The sequence below is a fragment of the Cryptomeria japonica genome, chromosome 3 (assembly GCF_030272615.1).
Source record: "Cryptomeria japonica chromosome 3, Sugi_1.0, whole genome shotgun sequence".
Lineage (NCBI taxonomy): Eukaryota > Viridiplantae > Streptophyta > Pinopsida > Cupressales > Cupressaceae > Cryptomeria > Cryptomeria japonica.
This window is the reverse complement of record NC_081407.1, coordinates 404,509,935-404,533,184: the sequence shown is the minus strand read 5'-3', so window position 1 is coordinate 404,533,184 and position 23,250 is coordinate 404,509,935. Positions and strand designations below refer to the sequence as shown.

General features: G+C 35.5%; 1 protein-coding gene across 1 annotated transcript in view; it reads left to right on the top strand.

Annotated features, from left to right (window-relative positions):
* LOC131035074 (RPM1-interacting protein 4) overlaps nt 1-21,800 on the top strand; it is a 32,009-nt gene extending 10,209 nt beyond the window's left edge. The window contains exons 3-5 of the mRNA XM_057966699.2: nt 19,233-19,913; nt 20,940-21,137; nt 21,223-21,800. Of these exons, the coding sequence (XP_057822682.1) occupies nt 19,233-19,913; nt 20,940-21,137; nt 21,223-21,258 (915 nt within the window). The 3' untranslated portion in view covers nt 21,259-21,800. The remainder of the gene's footprint in view (nt 1-19,232; nt 19,914-20,939; nt 21,138-21,222) is intronic.
* The last annotated feature ends 1,450 nt before the right edge of the window (nt 21,801-23,250 follow it).

Below are 23,250 nucleotides of genomic sequence, written 5' to 3'. Positions count from 1 at the left end.
ATTTAACCCTGTCTAGACAGCAGATATGACAGCTTTCATGATAATTTGTGACCAAAGATTAAACTTGACAGATTCATCTGCTTCAACAAAAGAAAAATGATTTTGTTTCACCTGTGATTGATTTAGCCTCAAAAAACACTTTTTCATGGGCGCTTCTGCTTGCTTTTGGACAGTTTTTTGCTTTTATTCTCTGACTGAAAATGTGGCAGAGATCAGGGATGGCACTGCTAAGGTGAAAACACTCCTTTTTCTTGTCACCTTTCAGCTTTCAAGTGCCAAAAATCATTCTCAAATCTTAATACCACTTTCTAGTGTCTGACCCACAATATGAATGTCCCAAAAGGACTTAAGGATGACAAAGTGCAAGGAAAATTGTGCTTTATTTATGTGTTTTGACAGTCTCCAATGCAGGAGTATTTTCATAATAGTTATGCCAGATTTTGGGTGCAACTTTCTGTTGGCACAGCCACTCATAGATAGCAATTGGATCGTCACTTGGCATTAGGTGGAACTGTTTACATATTTGCACTATTTTCATGATTGGCAAACCTATTTGCTGTCTGCCACCTCGATTTAGTTCCCAACATGACTGTTTTTCATTGTTTCACTTTTGAGTGTGAATAATGAAGGCATTGCCACTTTTACGGCACCACTCTTGACTGGCTTTGCCGCCTTTAAGTTGTGCTTAACTGTCATTCCAGTATTCATTTCTTCTGAGTTTCCACTATAATTTGACGCTTTTTAAACATTGGTGCATCTTTATCAAACCCTTGCCAGTTTAAATTTGTGCCACTTATGACTGATTTTTACTCCTTCATTATTAAGCAAGATTTTGGATTGAGTTTGCCACCATTCGCGATTATGAGTGTGTTTTTCACCTGGCATAGCCACTTTGGTTTTGTGCCAAACTTTGACAATTTGTCCATCCTTCTGACGAGGTGCAGTTTTGGACTGTCATTGCCACCTTTATTACCCTAGGGGTGGAAATTAACCAAAGGAGGATTTTAGTTTTCATGGATTTCCTTTGGTTTTCCTACCACTGAGCATGGTACTGGCTGTGTCTATATGGTGATAGATAGATCCTTTAGTAGGGCAGTTCTTGGTCCATGTTAAAAGCCAAAAGGCTATCTCAGCTCAGGAAATGACACTTGTTCTTTCAAAATGTATGGGTTCACTAGATAAACATTTACCATCATTTTTGATAGAGAGACTATATCCTTGAGCAATTTCTAGAAATCATACCTTTATCATGCTAATGGACAAATGGAAATGGTGAATAGGAGAATGGTACATCTCCTCACAATGTACAATTCCAAGAAGTTCTGCACTTGGGATGAGATTCTATCTTTGATTAGATTTAGCTATAATATGACTTTTCACAGCTCTATTAAAGATAGGTCTTTTGAAGTATGTTTGGATTGTCAGCCATTGGCACATATTAATGTACCATATCCTATTGGTACATATTGAGGCATGTTTGGATTTTCAGTCCGGAAGGAAGTTAACAAAGCAGCCAGTTCTTTAAACAAATTCATTACATTTAACAAGTGCAAACATTATTGCAGAATAGCAATGCTAATTACAAAGTGATGTGTTCTGCATCAACCTCCACACTAGTTCAAAGTTGATGGCAGAGGATAACATTATTTGCAGAAGAAATGACTCATAGGGCCCTATCATAAAATCTGTCTTCTTTGGTATGCCCTATACACCATCCCTAAGAATGTTGGAGATAATCTTTTTGAACTTAATTTTCTATCTTTTCTTGGTCTTTTGTATTCTTCAATGCATCACTCTTGTGCCATTTCTTTCCACCTTTGCTGGGCACACCTAATGAAACAGAAGAACTCTAGCTACCTGAAATCAATCTTGATTGTAACATATGAATTAATTCATTGATGCATGGGTCAAACACATGGGAAATCAAGCAATTCCTCTTGACCAGATCTAAAAGTTTGGTTAGGTGCGTTGTCATGGAAAATGGTACATAGGGGTTCAAGTTGCATTATGCTTTCTACACCTCTCTTGTTATGCTCCAATGGTGACTGATGTTTCTCAAAGAGGGTGACAGAATTCAGGAAGATTTGGAGCACATTTGATTGTTTTGTAGTATCTGATGGTATTCCAAATTAGTACCATCTTCACTATGGAATTTATCGTTATTGCAAGCATACATTGTCAAAACCGTAGAGCTGAGTTTATCATATGTGATACTACACAACTCCAATAGTGTCTGTCCTATTTAGCACACTTGTTTTGTGGTCCTGCTAGAAAATGACAGAGTATGGGATCTCAACACTTGGAAGTTGAGTGGTTCTTCTAGTAAATGTCAAGACGTCTCCTCATCTTTTACACTTAATAATAATAGATAATTTGTAATAGTTATTCAGCAAATCAGCATTGAGGTGGTATAGTTTTGGTTGATACACATCTGACTCCTCAGATTATTGTATGAAATTTGTAGCTTTGAGTAAAAATACAATCCTGCCTTGCTATTCTGACATGGTGCTTGTTATTCTTTCATTCTCTTTGTCATGGAACTGTGATTGTCATTATTATTCTCTTTCTTCTGTAAATTTGTTTCCACTCACAGCACAAGAGAATCTTGTTTTAGCGTGTTGTCCTTTCAATCTCAGATTAATAAAATAACCTGAACATATGCATAGACTTTAGCCAAATGATGAATGAAAGAAAATGCCTTATCTTGTTCCTTTTGTTGATAAAATGAAGAAGCTTAATTAAGAGATATTGAAATCTCATAATGACCATGGAGTTGATACTGCAAACTTCAAATGGAGAATGTCTTGTACAGACATGGATAGCTTTATTGTAATTATGCTGCAACACAGGGAGATGAGTGTTCTTATTTTGTGGATGATAGATGCAGAGTGCATTAACCAAGAAGCAGTTAACTACTTTAGTTTGACCACCAGTTTGAAGATGAATGTACAAAATCTCTGCTTACAACCTCAAAGCTTCCACAAATTTTTCTAAGATTGACTAAGAAATTAAATTTTGATGAGAAAAAATGGTGAATGGTATGCCAAAGTGACACCAATTATGTTGGAAAAACAACTCAACAGCTTTAGAAGCGCCTATGACTATATTTTGTTGCATGGAATAAAAACAGCCATTTGAGAACACTGACAAACAACAACAAAAATACAATCATGCTTCTCAAGAGTAGTGGGAAGTCAACTAATTAAGTCCATGGAGATAGATTCCCAAGGCCTGGAGGGAGTGAAAGTAGCTGATGAAAACTGAACTTTTTATTAGAAGTCATAGATTGGCTGCATAATGACTTCTCCACTAATATCTACCACATGCTTCATCATGGAAGGTCAATAGAAATATCTATGTAAGGCTGCAAACTCTTCAACGTGCCTAAAAAGACCACAGCATGATGAAGGGTGAGTTTCTGTAATGATTGCAGGTTGGTAAACCAGTTGAAACATGAAATTGATTTACTTTACATGAGAAATTGTCTCTCTACATGTAATCAAGAAAAGGATTTTAGATCGTTGGAAGGAAGGGAGAATTGGCTCAAAGTGTGAATCTAGAGTAAAATGATTTCCAGCCATTACATATAGCGAATCTATTATTGAGACAATGCAGAATGTTGGAGGTCTACTCAACATATCAACAACTCTATAAGCAGTTCTTGTTTTATACTTATTCACAAGATGAAATTGTTGAATTTGACGAGTCCATTGCCTTTTTTATAATATCTTAAATTGTGAATTTAAGAAAACATAATGGGGTGATGATTACTATGAAAGAATGTCTCCCTACCAAGGATGTAGTGTCTTTATTGCTTGAATGCTTGAACCAATGCATATAATTCTTTGTCATGCGTTCTGTTTGGGTTTAGAAACTGTCTCAAAATGATATGCAGTTAGGTGGTCTCTTTGCTTAAGCACAACACCTTCTACATAATTCAAGGCATCTGATATTATCCCAAAGGGCCACTACAAATCTGAGTGAGCAAGTGCTGAAGCTGAGCAGAGGGCATTCTTGATCTGCTGAAATGTTTTTGTGGTTTCTACATTTCATGAGAAATGCTTCTGATTGGAGTGTGAATTGGTGGCCCTGCAACATAAGAGAAATACAGAAATTCATATCACCAAGGACGCCTTTTTGATATTTAGATTCTGATCAAGTAGGCCAATCCTTCAGGGAGCTTTATTTTTTTTGGATTTGAGTGGACCCCATGTTGGTCAATAAAAAAGCCTAGATATTAAATGGATGTTTTCCCCAACAGAATGATTTTTTGCCTTCTCATTTTGACATGTAATATATGTTGTAGAAGATAAAGAGCAATGCAAATCTGTTTTGATATGGTCATCCTGACCACTCCTATAGTCATAGACAAATATGTCATTTAGATAGGCCATAGGATTTTTCTCAAATGAACCTCTGGAACATGGCTGGAATACTAGTGAAACCCAAAGGCATGATGCATCTCTCATACAGACAATTATTAATTTGAAAGCTGTTATCTACACATATAATGGTATCTAGAAGTTGTGAATTTTGCTGAAATATTTGGCTCCTTTTAGTTTGTGAGATCCTTAATTCTGTGTAGTGGGTACCGAATTTTCACAATCATCTTGCATAGTTCTTGAGATTCAGTGCACGATTTCTATTTGTTTCTCTTTCTTGGGCACATCTAATATTGGAGAACCACAAGGAGAAGTACTAGGATGGATCATCAAGGAGTTTGTGCTGTTGCTTTTCTAAACTCTGCAATCTCAACAAAGGTTGACTGTTGTACGATATGCAGGAAAAATTGACAAAAAGCACTTGGACCAAACCATTGCATTGCTGAATGGTTTGAAGAGGAGATATTGCATCTAGAATGGTCTGAATTCACAGGGAGGAGGCTTGCAGCAGCAACAGTGCCAGAGAGAATGTTAGATTTCTACAACTGCACACATTGTAGATTCATTTGTATCATGTATGTATTGACTGCAAGATATATACAAGAAAAGTTCCAGAGGAAGGAAGCCTCTCGGAGAAGAGCGATGTAATAAAAATATGTGCAACCTTTAAGAATAAACACTAGCCCATGTAACTGGTACAATATTTGAGAATATACAATGGCATGTAATCAGTAATTAAATACATAATCCATGTGGATAGGTTTCATCATATATTTTATTAGTACTATAAGCAATAAGCACATGCACAGTGGCTGAATCACAACTTAAAAAGTTATCAAATCCTCTATCAATGAAACAACTGCCAACAATATGATCACAGTCTATATTGATTGCATTTATCAGAGAGTTTTTTGACCAATTCGACTTAAGTTTAATCATTTGGGCAATTTAAAGAAAAATTGTTTTCAAATCTGAACCAGACATCACATCTTGGAGGATGCCATTTTGATCAAGAACATTGTAATTGCCCTTTATTATCAAAATACCGTTATTGGTATTACCCATAAAAATAAAATAATCATGTGATTGAATAGAGAAGAGAGAACACTCATTGTTGGGCATATGAGGAATTGCACCTAAATCTATCAGCCAATAATTTTTTTCAACTGCACTAAATGTTTTAAATGCAACAAAAGTAAGGCATTTCCTTATTTGTACCAGGAGTTCGAGGCTTAATTTTCATGATATTCTTTTCCACAATGGACTTTTATTGCTAATTTAGTCTTTGGAAACTTTGGTGCATTTATTGGCATTTATCTCTAAGAACTATGCATGGCCACAAAAGTATGAATATGACTGGCTTAATCTGACCAAGTCTCAGCAACTGTTGTGCCTCTGAGAGCAATAGGTTAGAAAACTTTTCAAAAGTTTTAGTCAGTGTTTCTTTGAGTTTCTGAGATGGAGGGACACAATTTTGGGATGGCTATTGATGCTCTGCAAAAAGGATTAGAAAATCTGTTTGATGGCAACACACACAAGAGCACAAGAAATGAACGCTAGTGTTAGCAACAAAAGATTATCCTAAACAGGCATATCAAGAGAGATATTAAGCATGAAATAGAAATCATACAAATATAGAATAGATAAACTATACTCCTCCAAATGCTAATCAAGATGCTCATAGTTGCTCCTCCCTTGTTCCTCTCCTCTCCAAGTTCCACATGAGTGTAGCTCTCAGCTTTTAGCACTAGCCATGGATGCCATATGGAGATTCAAGATGGTTGGATGTGATAAACAAATGCTATGCAAGTGTAGATAATGATGCTATGAAAAAGCTCTATGCTAATACCAGTATAACAACAATACTCTAATGCTTCCTTCTTTGCTTGAGGAGAAGGGTTTTATTTATAGAAGAAATAGGGAAATGAAGGGTTAAGATTGAGCAATCTTAACAAGGGTTAGGATTGAAAGATATTCAATCCATGTGAGACTTTCAACCCAATCCCATGTTGACAAGTGTCACCATGAGGAGGCTTGAGAGGAGAGATAAGGAGCATTAAATGCTTGAGGGGACATGATGGTTACCTTAGGGGGTTGGGTTAGGGTTAGGTTAATGGATATTCTTTTTATCCAAGTGATAAATGAATGTGCAAGGGTTAAATGGTTACCTTAGTCAAATAAATAAATGCTTTGAAGATACCCATGAGTCAAAAGGATGGTTAAGTTAGAGGAAAGTCTCTAACCAAAGGTAAAAGGTGAGTTAACCAGAAATGGTTATGCAAGAGTCTTTAATGGTTTGGAAGACTTTAGAGTTTAACCATTTGAAGACCTAAAGCCTTAAATGCCTTTCAAAGACTTTGAGGGCTTTGAGAAGTGACTCCAAGTTGCTTAAAAATGTGACAATATTTAGGGGATGGATTAGGCTAATTAGGAAGGGGTTAGAAGAATCTAGAAGGGGGTTAGGATTGTAAGTTGGTTTTGTAGGAGAATGCAAGTGGGAGGAATTTTGGGATTTTCAATTAAAATAAAATCATTTATTTCAATTAAATGGTGTAATTTGCATTTGGATAGATATTTAAATAAATATTAATTTGCATTTGGATAGATATTTAAATAAATATTAATTTATTTAAATATGAATGTGAATTTTGGATTTAAATAAATCTTAATTTATTTACATGAGAAAAAGGAAGATAAAGCATTTAAATGCTTGAAGACTTTGAGGGAAACCATTAAAGGCTTAAGAAGACTTTAAGAATAAGCCATTAAGTTTGAAGGGTTTAAGGGAAACCATTAAATTCGCCATTAAGTTTGAAGACTTTAAGGGAAACCATTAAAGGTTTCAAGTGGGTGAGGATAACTTGCATTTGTAGGAAAATACAAGTGGGTGGAGGATAAAGGTGATTTAAATAATTTATTTAAATGTGAGAGGTGGGATTTTGAGGGAATTTAAATAAATATTAATTTATTTAAATGTGAGAGAAGATTTAATTAAATAAATATGATTTATTTATTTAATTAATGTACTGAATTTGGTTAAGTGAATTAAATCAAATAAATTGAACAATTTATTTAATTAATAAGAGAAGAGGGTTAAGATGAATTAATTAAATATTAATTTAATTAATTATTGGTTGATGGTTAAATAATCAAATAAATACTAAATATTCATTTAATTAAGTGGACAGATTTATGTGAGTAGAGCTATTAAATTAAGTTAAACTAACTTAAAGCAGCTGATATTTTAAATAGTAAATTCAATGTGTTGAATTTGCAATCACAGTCCTCCTCCTCCTCCTAGCTTTTTAGGGTTTTTTTAGCATTTTCCCCTTAAAATATCACCTGTTTTCATTTTTATGCACCAAATGGAACAGACTGTCCAACTTCCCAATACCTTGGATTTCAGGGATGTCAGGATCATCACCCGGACCCTTGGGGATGCTGCCTCACAGAATGCTGGTTTTAGTAGACAAGCCATCTTAAGCACGGTAGGGTATGACATTGAAATATCAAAACTGTATACAAAACCTGTGCAAAATTGTTATCATCCTTAAATTTGTGTACACAAGTCTTTAACTGTCTTTTCAATGAATTGATCTTTTTTTATAAGAAGTCACATGAGAACCAAATAGAATTGTTTCTAGTTTCACTTTCAAATTAATGGTAGTTCAGGAATTAGAAGTTTGATGGAATCTTTTGAGAGTATCCCAATCTTCTTCGGTGGTTGTTGCAGCCCCAGTTTTCTTGAAAATCATGTTGGAGATGAACAATGTGCTGAGAGCTTCCTTTCTCTTCTTACTTAGATGATTTTTTATTCAATATTTCTTCTACAACATGATCTGTTTTCTTTAGATTCAAAACGCCTTCCATTTTCAACTGACAAACATGATAAATAGATGCTCTAATAAACTTTTCATCACACTGAAGAGAGAAAACAATAAAAATGTTCCTCTAGATGAAATGAAATCATGAAAATCAATGTATTAATTGCAAAAAGGGGTCAAAATTATAAAAGGTTTGCCAAACATTCTCTTCATTGCAAAGGTATGATATAGACAAATATTGCATCCTGTCATAAGAAAACAAGCCTCCTTATAATATTTATGTTGCAGTTCATATTTCTATGCCTAATGACATTCAGACAATATGTAAACAAAGATTGGAAGTTTCATATGTAAACTAAGTGCCTTGACCGTACACCAATCCTAAAGGGGTTTACGAAATGGTTGGCACTTAGGAGCTTGCAACAAGCAATGTACATTAAAAATAAGTAAGGTAGGGTTTGTGGGATTGCTATTTGTGATACCAAGGACATCACATGTCAGTTAAACTAGACAATGTTCCTTACAATAGCACAGTGAACCACAAATTTGTATATACAATGCAAACCACTTGCTATGGAGTTCGCACACAATTTGCTTTTCATATAGCTATGGATTGTGTATGATGTGCCATAATCATTAGTCCACAGGTACACATTTCCATGGGCTTGGGTGATGTTTAGGGGTTGAGGAGTTTAGGGACAAGACTCCTCACCTTGCAAAAAAAAAGAAAACTGGGCTGCCTCCATCAGATGGGTAAGCCCTCTTTATTAAGAGTCATCCAGGGATGCCCTATTGTCTCCAGCACAGCCTCAGGAACATCAGAAATGTCCCTAGACTGTCTTGGAGACTGCGGGGTGTTCTTGAACAGCATACACCACAAACAATTTTTTTAAAAAACCAGTTGAAAAATAAAAAGATCTAAAACAATATCCTAGTTAGTTTGAAAGCCTAAGATGTAAAAAATATTCAAAAATGTGAAACTACCTTTTAAAATCTCAATTGTTCAAATTGGTCCACATTTGGATCTGTCAAACATACATCCTAGCTAAAACTACAATTACATTCCAGAATCTTTCTTCAACTGTTTTTAACATGATTTGCAATTGGTTTTATAACAAGATTTTTAGTTCTTATGTTGTAGGATCACAAAAAAGTTGTTCTACAGAGATTATGTAGATCTAGGTGGAAGCAAACTAAGCTTGAATACATTTCAGCTTCATTTAGTTCAATTATCAATTTTTTATAATTTTTAATAGTCAACCTAGAGCTGTTCCCATCGACCAACTTTTTGGCATCCTAAAATTGCATCCCTGCATCCCCCCGTCCCTGAACATTGGAGAAACTCTGAGCAAAATGTCAATACTAAGATGATTTGTGGTCCAATATACAATAGTTTTTATCCTGTGGCCCAATATTCCTTAGTCAACATCATCCTGCAGCTTTTCAGATATTCTCTGTAGCAATGACTTGTGACTCATAGAGAGAACAACTATTTGTAGGCCATGTTGGTTCTTATCATGCAGAATGCCAAACACAAAAAGAAAGAGTTCTGCCTTTTCCAACTGATACTAGAGGGAAGTGGAGTTTGTTTTTGTAAAATGCTGTTGTCACGACCTTTTAATCATGCATAGAGGGAAATCATTCATTCATTGCCTTGAAGTGCATTGTTTCAAGTTGATTCAACTAAGGGAGAAGTTGTAGAGGCAACCTGATATGCTATAGAAAACTTTAAATAAATATGTAGTTGACCTCGATATATTCTAATATCTATATGAAATAATAATACCTTTGCAAGTATTGATTTGCAGTAAGCATCCAAGGATGACTTTATGGGATCTTTGCATAAAAACCATGGTTTTTTGTCCTGTTTATTGCATTTGGATTGTTCTGTCTGTGGGAAAGTGGTAAATCAAGGAAATTGCATTGTGTCTTACAAAAGAAAGAGTTGCCTTATGTAGCAGCTGTTCAACAAATACTTCTCATAGGAGCACTCTTTTTAGTTAAAGAAATTGTTCTGACATTAAGTAACTTGTTCTCATTTTAAGAAGAGAATCATCCAATTGGTTTTAAAATCAATGGTATTTTTCTTGCAAATAGTGAAAAAGGTAAAAAGAATGCCTGGATTTAAAGCTATGTATAGAACTTCGGCTTAAAACATGAACATAATGTAGGAAAGTTGTATTTAGCAGGGATGTCAAGTTTGAGGAAGTCTTTGCATCCAAAACATCTGAGGAATTCATTTCACTAATAGAGGATAAGGAGTAGGAAGCTCTGAAGGTTGGATCTTTAAAGATTTCAGTTGTTTCTAGTTTACAACAATAGTCTTCAAGTGAGGTAAGAGAAACTTTAGCCCCTTCTGTTAGGAGAAATTGATTTTAGGAGATTTTGAGTCTTAGAGTAGGCCTTCAAAGAAGTTTCCTGACGACATAGCATTGATGAGTAATATCATTGAGTCGTCTAGCTTCCAGGAAGCAATTTGTCAATTATTAATTTATATTTATTATTTTGACTAAACCCTTAGCAAAAGGGAAGTTTGAAGCATGTAGAGACAAACTTAGTTTGGTTCAGAACTTCTGCATAGGTTCAGTGTGAATGTGAAAGTAGTGTGTTGTTTCTATTTTGTAATTCACTTTAGTGATTAAAGTGAAAGTCTTTAATTTAGTTTAATAAAGTCTATGAAAGTGTTGATAATCACTAATGATTTAGACTTATCTTCCAAGCCATCTTTTGTGTGAGATAAGATTTCTATTTTGGAAGATTAGATTTTTTAGCTGAATAGTATAAAGATAGATGCAAAATAGAAGTTCAATAACTTAGTGTACAGTGTAATAATTTTGTGCAGCTGTAGTTGACAGTTGTGGAGGTTTCCTTGTAAGCTTTCAAAGAAATGCAAAGCAAACTTCAAGTGAAGTTGTTGCATACTAGTGTTCATTTTTGCAGTTTGAATTTCAATGGTTTGTGTGATTAAATGTAATGTTTATTTAAGCATTAGAAAATTAGTTGCTGTGATTGGACTTCTAATAATATTTATAGTGAAACTAAGCTCTTTGGAATGCAGGTTTGAAGCCTTGCGTTTTCATTAATAGAACTATGTATAATTTGGATTGTTTAGAAAGGTGGTTGTTGACAATGCCATGGTTTGTCATTTTGTAAACTCTTTTTCGTCGCTTGTGCTAACCGTAGGATGCAACTCTAAGGCTAACCCTTGTTGCTTGGTCAAAGTGGCCTATATTCCCTTGCTCTTCCTTGCACCATTCTCAGTGTGACGGATAGAACCCTCAAAAACGTTTTTGAGCTTTCAAAATATCCATCCAAGTTGATTGACGAGTCGAGGGTGTTGGGGATTGAAGAAAAGACGGGTTAAAGGGTGTGTTTATTCTATGAGCTGTGTAGTGACTTGCTCAAATGTAACGAAAGAAAGGTAGAATTCGTGGCTACCTTAGTTGGAAAGCAGCTCCATGCAGTTAAGTTAATGCTTCTTGCTAATGGAGGGCACAGTTGGGCCCTTGGTGGATGGGCCCTTGGTTTGGATTTCCATGGAAAAGGTTAGTGTTGCCAGGTAGAGGACTGGGACATGAATTTGTGGGGATGAGACCCTCATTGATAGGGATGTGTGTGTTGAGCCAGCAATGTGGTGGCATTGGTGTTTGCAATGTTGGATTGTGTGATGGGGATAAGCTGGGATGCTTGTGCCCGAGCTTCCCTGGCACTTGGTTTTTACTTATTGGACATGGTATTTGGTTCTTGTTTTTGGATTGTGTTCTCATAAATCCATAGCTAAGGTGTTGTAATCAGATTTCTGGTCAATCTTAGTTAATATGTATTGAGGTAGTTGTGGGTGTTTTTTGCTCTAATGATTTTGTGTAGTTCAATTAGTTGCATGTCTAGGTTGCGACCCAAAGGGACATGTTTTGTGTCTTTTTTTTGCTTTAAAAAATTTCCTCATTAATCTATCAAAAAATGCTAGTTATATGCATTAAATAATAAAAATATTGTATGTATAGGTAATAATCATAGAAATACAATGAGATATTCAATTGAATTCAATGCAATGATAATACTAGATCTAGCAAGCTATGATTGTAAATTCAACCATTAATAATGGTGGAATTACTTATGGGGATTTATTTTGTGATTTCCTAGCAGTTTATTCCCTATGAAAGAATATCTAACCATGAAGCTCGAACAGCTTGTCATCCCTCAGTCACCCCCATTTAATTGTTAATTAAGTAGGAATAAGTTTCTTCTTGATCAATTAGACAAGATAGTGGAAATTCCTTGAGCTCTAGAATCCTTTGAAACACAACCTAAATAGGATTAATCTATGATGTTCAAAGTCATCTCCTTAGTTACGGTACCTAAAATGTTGGAAAAGAAAATCACTTTTCTCATTGTTGAAGGCCTATATGAACCACTCAAGGGTCTAGTAAAGCCTTTGCACTATCATTTCTTCAAGAAGTTACTAAGAGGGTTTTGACATTCAAGTCATCTGTACTAAGGAACAAGTTTTCTTCTTGGCCAAGACCACCCACTAGACCACAAAAGGGCAATTTTTAGAAAGAAGGATTCAATTCATACCCTTAGAAAGGTACATTGCAACCCTTTGCAACAAAGTTGGATGATCACACCAGAAATGAACTTATAAGGTAAAAGTTGTACGTCTTTTGCAAGGAGTCATGGAAACTTACTTGATCACAAATGCCTTGGTAAAGGCTAAGTCTATTACATTGAGGTGGTCTCGTGAGGAGAGTGAAGAACTGGAGCTACATTGAGCTACAAAGGAGTAGATCATTGAGAATGAGCCTATGAAATTGGTGCATGAAGGTGTAGACATTGGTAGAATTACACTTCCAACTCTTTTGGAGGCACTTTAACATCATCTATTCAAGGTTCATGGTGCTTAGAGGCATTCCAAATGGATCACCTTAGGTGATCACAACTAAGAGTATGTAGAGGACCTTTCAAAAAGGACAAGTTGCATGGGCAACTAGTTGCTTTGTGATGAAAGGTGTGCCTAACAATTCATCTTTGAGTAAGAACTATGCTCATCACGTTCACATTCAAACCATTTTGGATAAACATAGTATTATGTTTAGTAATATGCCTCTAGTTTGTCTCAGATTGGGGATTCCAACACATCATAGAGTTGGAGTTGTGCTCTAAGCCAATCATGATCTGCATTGTAAGCCAATTATGATCTATGCTCTAAGTTGATAGCAGCAGATATACAAAGAAGAAATGGAAAGGGCTATAAAAGAATTATTGGAGTTGGGCCTCATTGAACTTAGTTATAGATCATTTGCATCTTATGCTTCTTTTGAAGAATAATGATGGTAATTGAACAAGAACACTATCAAAAATAGCTTTCCTATTCCTATGATTGATGAATTCATTAATGAGTTGCAAGGAGCAATCTACTTCTCAAAGATTGACTTGAGATTAGGCAACCATCAAATCCATGTGCACGATGAGGATGTGCAAAAGATAGCTTTTAAGTGCTACTTTGGACTCTTCGAGTTCGTGGTCATGCCATTTTTTTTTGACAAATGACCCAACCAATTTCCAATATTTCATAAATTAGGTATTTTGTGGCCAATTGAGAAAATATGTTTTACTGTTCTTTGATGATATATTGATATATAGTAAAACATGGGGAGATAACTTGAGTTATTTGGATGTAGTACTCAGAATATCGGAGGAACATGCTCTTTTTTCAAAGGAATTCAAATGTGAATTTTGGGTTACAAAGTTTTTGTACTTGGGCCATGCCATTAATGTTCAAGTGGACAAATAGAAGATCCAAGCCATCTTGGATTGATCAACTCTTATTGCATTAACATGATTGAGAGGAAAAAATCTCATTAATACTTTAATTGCTATCTTTGAGAGGAAAAATGTGGTGTGGGAATTTGTGCCTTGTTGGTGCTATATTTAAAGCATTTTGGTTGCCCTCAAGACTATTGCCATTCTTCATAAAATTTTGATCATAGCTTGTGCCTTGTGTTCAACTATCAATTGAAGTATGAAGACATTGGGATTTGGAGATTGGAGGATGAAACCCCTTTGGTTTCTTGAGGACAATCTCATTTAGAGGTTGTATTTGTGTTGAAGGCTTTTTATTTTTTCAACAAGTATTTGGATATGACGCAGCAATATATTGTAATAGCAAATTTGATTCATATTTATATGTTGTCTATTTGATGATATTTTGACATATTTCAATGTTTATTCAGCTCCAACATATTTGTATTGTTATGAAATATATTCTACATCTTTTAGGCATTGTTGTTTATTTAAATAAAATATATAAAAATAAGTATTTATCTACTATAAGTCCTCAACTTGTCCTCATGGAATTGTGTTGACCAAAAAGTGTTGAACAATAATATTTACTCTTTTTATGCTCTCATCATGCCCTCATGGGATTTTAGTGAATAGAAAATAGTAAATATTTTATATTTAAATTTGTGGATTACATTACAAGAGGAAAACTTAAGCATTCCAAAAATTTTAGTGTATCACAAACTTTACATGTGAGGAATACCTTTGTTAGATTGAAAAGAATGGGATAGGTATCCTCATCAACCACCTTAATATTGACAACAAGATTTGATGATGTACACAAGAAAATGGCTTGTACTCAATGGCAAGGCTAGGCAATCTCGAAGTATGCTAAGAATGTCTCCCAAAGATACTTCTAACATCCATGGCTGATGATCATCTAGAAGTAGAGAGGAAGTTGGTAATGTGCTTCCATCCGAATCTCCTTAAATGTGGTTGAGGTGTAGCCAACCCTCTCTTGAATAGCAATGGAATCAGCTGGAATTCTATGAAAAGGAGGATGGAAGCTCCTTGATAGTCTTTTATGTAAGGGAACATGGCCCATTGATCTTTTGCCAAGAGAATACAAAGGTTGCTTACCAACTCCAACCATTATAATTGTTTGGGTGGACGTAATTAATCTAGTACTCATTAGGGTCACCAGCAAGGATTGATGTTTTAAGGTGGTTGTTTCTAAGATAAGTAAAGTGCTTCTCAATCTTTACTTCTAAGAGATAACCAAAGTGATAGATTTTGGAATATGGTGGTGATTTGATGTTTAATTGGTGAGAGCATACTCTCAATTGACCATGAGGATTCCCAAAGTGTAAGTCCAAATCAGGTATAGTTAGGATATTGATAAACTCATTGACAATTTTTGATATATTTAATATAGTCCTTTGCAGGTGGCCTTTGGCTTAGATGCCACGATTGAGGGGTATCTCTTTTGTCACTCACTTAAAACTTGCACTTAGCCTTATCCATTGGGGTAACACCGCACTCATAATTGGTATTTGATTCAGCATTCAATATTTGTACATTTTGAAGAGTGAAACATGTGTCTTGGGGATTTGAACACAAGTATCCATTATGAAAGTTTGCTTGACATACTGCAGGTTGTAGGGGGGCTATGTTGATTCGCAGTCTAAAAAATAGGAAATTGCAAGCAACATATACCGATTCCATAACCCTTGTGAAAGAAAAAATGTAAAACAAGTATTTAAAATCTACAAAGAAAAAGAATAACAAAAAAAAACACAAGATAACATCAGATGTACCTTGGGAAAACTCAGCCTCCAAAAGCATCCACAACTCAATGTATTATCTCAAGAATAACAACTCAGTTGCACTCCATTAGAACAAGCAAATGAAGACCGTGTAGCCACACATCCCAATCCATGCTTCCTGTAATTGCATATGCAGTCTACAAGAGATGCTCAATCAAACGAATCCCAAAAACTACTCATGTGCTTGATTATAAAACAAGCTTGCACAATATACATAAACTATGTGCCTCAAAACCATGAACTCACTAAACCATGACCTCAAAATAAAATAGTGTCCTAAGTTGATTCTCAAGATAAATATTTGTTTCATTGTGACTCCAACATTAAATATTAACCAATGCCCCATACAACATACAAGCGTGTCCTCAAGAATGCCTATCCCATGTGGTATCCACATCTTTGGATGCACCACAATTAAATATTTATTTTACAATATTAAAATTATGCAAGTTGTACTACACTTTCCCAACATTGTTAAAGATATATTGTTTTTTTGCAAAATATTATAATTTAATTCTTATTTTAGGTTCACAATTTGTTTCCCAAATAACAAGCTTAATGCTAAGAAGGATTCAGAGCTATCATATAATGGATGACTTTAAAAAGCTCAATTTTGATGAGCATCATGAGGAAATCGCAGTCCAGTGAGTGTTGGGGGGATGATTGAGCATTTTTTGGGTTCTTGTATCAAAGTTTTTTCTATAAGCCTAGGAACATTGATGCTTGTTGAGGCTACCAAAGTGGTTTAAGGATTCATATTGGCAAAACATATGAGGTATTTAAAAGGTATTTGTTCAATGAGATTCAGATGTAATGGTTGGGGCCATAGAAAAAGGTGAATGCTTAAATTTGATATTAAACTTGGTGTTGTTTGAAGGATGAAATCTTACAAAAGGTTTTGAGTGATTTAGTGGAAGTGTGTAAGCATATATTTATGTAAGGTAAGTGAGTGGTAGATTGTTTGATTAATCTTGGGATCGCTTAGGGCACACTACATACCTATTGACTTCATAACTTTTGGTCCGGCCTGGAGGAGTTGGCCCTGGATGAGGCTGTTTGGTTTACTTAACACATCTCTCTTCTCAAATTTTTTGTACATCATTCTAGAATACCTATTGACTTCATAACTTTTGGTCCGGCCTGGAAGAGTTGGCCCTGGATGAGGCTGTTGGGTTTACTTAACACATCTCTCTTCTCAAATTTTTTGTACATCATTCTAGAATACCTATTGACTTCATAACTTTTGGTCTGGCCTGGAAGAGTTGGCCCTGGATGAGGCTGTTGGGTTTACTTAACACATCTCTCCTCTCAAATTTTTTGTACATCATTCTAGTTTTTGTTATTGCTTCTGGATTAGATTGTGTTTTGTTTATTTGCATCAAGAAGCAAGAACAAGAACAAGAACAAATATGGATTGTGGAAAACTATTGTCTTTAATCATTCTAGTTTGTTTGGGAAATCACTATTGAAGATTTAATGATGCTATTGAGGGGACTGTTGTGTGTCCTTGGTACATGTCTGCTTCCATCATTTTCATTACTGCTGGGCACAATATTCAAATTATGGGTCTGGTTGATGATAAAACCTCACTTGTGGTTTATTTACCATCATGTTTGATTGTTATCAATAGGTCTATATGTGGGTTTGATGAAATTTAGCATGAGTGGACTGATGGACTATGACCATAGTGGTCCCAATGATGAAGAGTTGTGTTTTCCGAAGGTTAGGTGTAAGTTTGAATTTGTTGGAGTGTAGATTATGTGCATTTCATTGAATAATAGATAAGGTAAATGGAAAACATTTGTCTTTTGAGATTCCACAAGGGCCATTTTATACATGAAATTTGTGTCTTGTTTTGTATTGACCCAAAAATCTCACTTCATCTTTTTAAAACTTTATGTTGTATCATGGTTCCGTTGTAAAATAGCCATGCTAATAGGTTTTGGTAGCAGTGTTGGAATGATGATGCATGTTATGTTTCACTAAAATAACATCATGAATATTTCCTTCGTAAGGGTGCCTTGCAGTTCTGTTTGGATAAGGTTCTTGTATTTCGATCCTTAATTAGTTAACAAGAAAAGGTTTCATGAATGTGTTGATGTAAGTTTGTCTCTATGTCACCCTTAACAAGCATTCAAGAAATCACAGTAATTGTATATGGATAGCTCCTTATCATTTGAACAGCCCCTCCACCCAAAACAAAAGTCTTGGCCAGAGTTCTAAACCTTTCTTGAGAGTTGAGAGTATGCTTATCAACCACAAGCAAACAACAAAACTATCAGGCTTTCAATTTCGAAGGTATGGAGTGACCGGCATGCAACATTCATAGCCCTGAGTTATTTTGGGTCAGCTATAATAGTTATTTATGTGTTTGGTTAGTTAAGGTTTGAGTTAGGCCCATGCTGGTGGTATATGGGTTTGCCCTGCCCTAGTTGTATTAATATATGGCTATAAATATGAGACCATGATGAATGTAATGATATAACTATATATTGAATGCTCTCCTATATTGTACATGTATGTATTGATACTAGTATCTCTCATTAGTTACTTTTTTGGTTTATTGTTTCTCTCTTGCGTGTCAATCATTTACTAATGCTACCTCCATATGCATCATCTAACTTGAGATTCTTCCAGCAAACAGCCCAAGGATATTTGCACTATCATGGTTTTAGAACACATTTGTGACTAAAGATTGACAATTCAGATATATTTGTGTGGTCCATTGCTTCCAAGAAGGGAATCATAACAGTGGCTAGAAAGACTGCAGAGTGGCTCACTGTATAAGATGGCATAGGCACATCAGAATCCTCTAATTCTAAAAACCGTTTGTTGTTGGATAGCATAGTTGTTTATATGATATGAAAATGGAGGAAAACCCCTTGAATTCAACATTTTATACCACATTCAAAGTAATGTAGATATTCCAAAGCAGGAAGAAGTATTATCTTTTAAGCACTACGTTGAATTTCAAACCATTAGCAACCTATAGAGAATATTTGTTTTTAACATATTAACAAATATTTTTTTGAAGTTATTTTATGATCCAAAAAACCCAACAGGTCCTAAGTTTGTATCTTGCCACGTGCTTGATTTTCAAGATTTAGACATAATGAAAAATAGCATGCACATGCCACTAAACTTGTATCCTACCATGTGCTTTATTTTAAAGTTTTAGACATAATGAAAATAGAGTGCTTTGTGCACTAGTATATGTCGTTGCATGTGGGCATGCTCACACCTATGCACATGTCACTAAAATTGTATCCTACCACTTGCTTGATTTTCAAGTTCTAGATGCAATGAAGAATATAGTGCTTTGTCCTCTATTATATGTCATGATGTTGGTTTATATGATGTATGTGCATGTGCGATGTGCATATCATTTTGAGTTAAATGTTTTATGTGCTGGTTTGCAGCAACGGCCAACACATGTTCCAAAGTTTGGAAACTGGACTGAAGACCATATTCCTTACACTGCTGTTTTTAACCATGCCCGTGCTGGCAAAGGTACAGGAGGGAAGCTTATCAATCCTAATGATCCTGAAGAAAATCCATCTGCCTTTGTACAGAGTACTGAAATAAAGGATTATACATCAGAGAATTTGCCAGGGAAAAATCCTGAATATGAGGATGGCAGTGTTCCAGGTAGACCACCTCCACCTCCTAGGAGGACAAGTGATTCAAATTCAAATGGTGGACATGTAACAAAACCTCGTCATGAAAGGCGGTACAGCAGGGAAGATGTGGATTCCAGGCGCCCCATTGGATCCCCTGCACGCTACCAATATGCTGATTCTCCTGCTCGAAAAACAACAGGGGAATCACCTGGTCATAGATATGCAGGGCGCAACACTACGGCTGGTGGATCTGTAAAATCAAACACTGGTGAATCACAAAGGAAGGATCAAGGTATGGGGGAGGTTCATTCTTCCAGTCAAGACCAATCTACAGCACAGTATCAAGGGAGACTTGGTAACAAACCTGGAGCAGCTTCTCCTGCATGGGATAGGAAGGGTCCAGCAGATGGGGGGCCTGTGTTTGCACCAGCAACACCAGGGAGAAAGCCACGTGGAGGAAGTGTACGAGCTGATGAAACTGTAAGTATCTGTATTTCCTTTGTAGAACTTGAATATTAATCAATACGATTCATCATCTGAACTGCTATGTTTATAATTACATATAGTAGTACCTGTGAAAGACTAGATGGAAAAGTATTTGATGTTCTGCTGATTGTACAAAAAATTTAAATTATATTTATGGCAAAATGAGAAATAGAAATGCGTGGTCTAAACACCAATATGATTATATGTTTGATTTATGTCCTGGCGAAACCAAATATATAATTCTATTTATGCTTATATTTACAATTGGTGTTTAAGATGGAGAAACGTGACATTATTCTTAGTGCATTGCCTATAAAGTTATGCCTTTGACATGTTTGTTTGATGCAGCGTGAATTTGTTATGTCTGACTGGGTTCTTTAAGCTATAAACATAAATCTTGAGTGGCCAGGACCAAAATCTACATGCTATTGATTTCAGAAACTTATTTTGACAAGGTTTTATTCAATGGTTTCATTTCCTAGGGCCTATATTGTTAGATAAAATATTGATATTTGAATTTTGTTTGATTCTTTGTCAAATCCAGAGTTATAAAATTTTAGATGACTTGGAAGCCTTCTGTACAACAAAGTCTGTCTTTTTGGAACCTTCCTATGACATAACCAGGGCTCATTTGTGCAACTAAATTTGTACCCTTGACATTACTCTTAATTTTTTATTCCTGTGTCTAGGATTCTGATTTTCTGAACAATCTGGAATAGTTCTTAGCTAATTTGCAGGAAATGTCATAGGAGTCCCAGTTTCGTCTTCTTGCCATTTCAAAAATGAAGGCGGCAATGTCCTGGCAATTTTTTTAGAAATGCCAGGGTGTACCTAGAAACATTGTTATTTCCAGCGCGTTTCCAGGTTTCTCAATACTTCAATGCAATTTATATATTGTATTGATTTCCACACTGTTTAGTTTCCATTTCCTGGTACCTTAGGTTTTTATATTGTATGAAAATATCTCTGTAAGAACATCATATGTTGCCTTGATGTAAAGGTTTGTTGAACTTGCTGCAGCCTGATCGAGGAGGGCCTCTACCCAAATTTGGTGCTTGGAATGAGAATGATCCTGCATCTGCAGATGGATTTACATTTATATTTAACAAAGCAAGGGAAGAGAAGCAGACAGGAGGAAATTCTAAGATTCCAACACTACCACCTGAAACTCCTTCACGTGATAGTGGTTACAAGCAAGCTGTACCACGCAAATCTTCAGTGAGTACTTGTGGATTAGCTGGAGGCATCTTTGAATTCTTATTTAAGGTTTTTGACTGAAATTGGAATCTTTATCTACTTGCAGTTTCCATGTTGCTGTTTACCACAGACTGCAGAGTGAGGGTATGATATTTTCCATTGAGATTTCTAACGACACTTTAAAGAATGAACAGTGGTAATCTGAGGACTAAATGTCTTGTGTTCCATATGTCAGCAGTTAAGCCTCTATTTTCATGCATTCAGTGTGACTTCAATGTGATTTTCTTCCAGAGGGTTGCATATGCACCAATTCTGGTACTCGATCAGTAACTGTGCATCACAGGTTGGATTGTAGCTCATTACTGATTCTAGTTGGTGTTTGAAATATAGCTTGCAAGCATACATGATTTTTAGAAGAGTGAATATGGAATTGATTGAGAAAAGACACCTCTGCTCATTTGCAAATGTCTTGAACTACCCTTGTGAACTAGAGTGGGATTTTCCAGCTACTTTCATTTCTCTTCATGTGTTGCAATTTCTGTTGAGCCTTGCCAATGACAATTCTGCACCTATTATTTTGGCAGGTTATGTGAACAGATAAATAAGATTTAATTCTTGCAAAAACAAAGGGAGTCTGGTGCCTATCAAGCATATTATTATAAATACATCATTGATATTGCCATATGTTATTATGTCCTGTTCTATATGTTTTGTCAGGCAAAATTTACCTATGTGGCTTGAATGTATGGGTTACAGATTTTCACTTTAGTGTCTCTGATAGTTTTTCTATGAATGTTGATGAGGTTGTGGAAATGTTCAATTTATTGTTATAGAACACCTTGCAATTTTTTCGTTCACATATCATATTCAGTTTAAATTTAAGCTGAAAAATACAGTTCCATTATGTAAAAAGACACTGGCTATATCTGCAAGGCCATCGAACAACGTGATTTTCTCTTTGCCAAAAATGGACCCAAAGGACTGGGATTACATCGATTTCTTTTGGATAATTAAAGTTTAGTGAGAGTAAGCCAAAGTAAGGCCATTGCATAATCATGTTTCAGAATTGAGAAATCCATACTCATATCTAATTGCATGAAAGAGTTTAGCTGCATTGTCTTGATGAGGGCTTGAGACCAAGGTGAAAACCAGATTTTGCAGAAAGAGCCTGTTGAATATCAATTCAAGGCCAATAGATGGAAGTGTTTCTTGCAATCTTGCTTAGGATGCCCCAAAATGATAGCACTTTATCATTTCAGTGGCAAAGTTATGGGCATGCTGCTTTTAATTACAAATTCCTCGATATGATGATCCCCTTCCCTTCCATAATAGATTTTAGTATTCTCTAAATATTATGGAAGCAGTGTGCATTTTACCTTATACCGGTAAGGTAAAGCATGTGGTGATTTCAATTACTCTACAAACTGAAATTAGAGGGGAAATATAAAACTTCCCAGGTAGGGGAGGAGGTAAGGTTTCTTTATAACAAAGGTCTCCAGGTGGTCCTCGTAATGAAAAAGATGGGTGTGTTACTAAGCAAGTTCCAAAGAGTACAGGCACAGTTTATATCCAAACTTATTTTGTTGGCTCCTTTGATCTTACAGATAATGTAGAATATGACAACCGCATACAATAGGACTAATATTTCTTCAACCATCAATTAATGACATGCATAAGGTCCTCTGGAATTCATTTCTTTGAGTCCTTATCTGGACAAATATTTTCTCTGTTTTCATACTGTGAATTCCATGGTGCAGATCTGTTCTTTACAAAATAAGAGAATAGTACTAGGAGCCTTGACAAATTTGAAGTTGGTAGGCAAGGGAGGATGATTTAGAGTAGGATGGAGAAAACTCAAAATAGAAGGATGCAGAGGAAAACAGAGAAACAAGCACCTCAAGATAAAGTGAGCTGGTATTAAGGTATAACAATCTCTTCTAACAATTAAAGGGATCTGGTGGATTGATCTGGTTTTGAAAGGTTCAATCTGTTTCCGTCAGGAATAACTCCATTTTTTTCAGCAATTATTTTCTCTTTTGGCAATTTGTAAGATTGCCACTTTTATCATTTTGAGGAAGTACGCTATGAATTCACAAGCATAGTAGCATTCCATTTACATGGCATCGACAAAGAA